Source organism: Atta cephalotes, assembly GCF_000143395.1.
Source record: "Atta cephalotes unplaced genomic scaffold scaffold00055, whole genome shotgun sequence".
Classification (NCBI taxonomy): domain Eukaryota; kingdom Metazoa; phylum Arthropoda; class Insecta; order Hymenoptera; family Formicidae; genus Atta; species Atta cephalotes.
Genome location: NW_012130119.1, coordinates 933,794 through 934,212, shown reverse-complemented (window position 1 = coordinate 934,212; position 419 = coordinate 933,794). Strand labels below are relative to the sequence as shown.

The following is a 419-nucleotide window of genomic DNA, read 5'->3' as shown; positions in this document are numbered from 1 at the left end:
ATCGGTTTAATTTAAGTCAGAAGCATGACATTTTTATTTTCAAATAGTCAAAAATTTAAGTTATTTTTTTCCATATGTCTCATATTTCATTTATAGGTTATTATCATAATAAAAGACTTAAATTTGCATATTCTTTCAATTCACTGTTGATTTATACATTTTATTATGTAATTAATTATTGAGCTTATTTAGGCGCTTCACGACCTCACACGAGTGAGAAGCCTTGATTATGTTGGATAGCTTGCAACAATTTATATTTCAATCTTTCACGAGTTTGATAACGCGGCAGATCGAGAAGGTTAAAACATGTATGTGCAGCCGGTAGAAAACGTTCGTCAGTCATTGGCTGTATTGTTATCTGTAACAAAAATAACAAATAGTATATTATATTTTTTTATGAAGACCCTCTCTCTCTCTCT

At 29.8% G+C, this 419-nt stretch overlaps 1 protein-coding gene across 1 annotated transcript in view; it reads right to left on the bottom strand.

The window, feature by feature from the left end:
* Positions 1–205: 205 nt before the first annotated feature.
* LOC105623296 (probable E3 ubiquitin-protein ligase HERC4) overlaps positions 206–419 on the bottom strand; it is a 7,246-nt gene continuing 7,032 nt past the window's right edge. The window contains exon 18 of the mRNA XM_012204694.1: positions 206–358. Within this exon, the coding sequence (XP_012060084.1) occupies positions 206–358 (153 nt within the window). The remainder of the gene's footprint in view (positions 359–419) is intronic.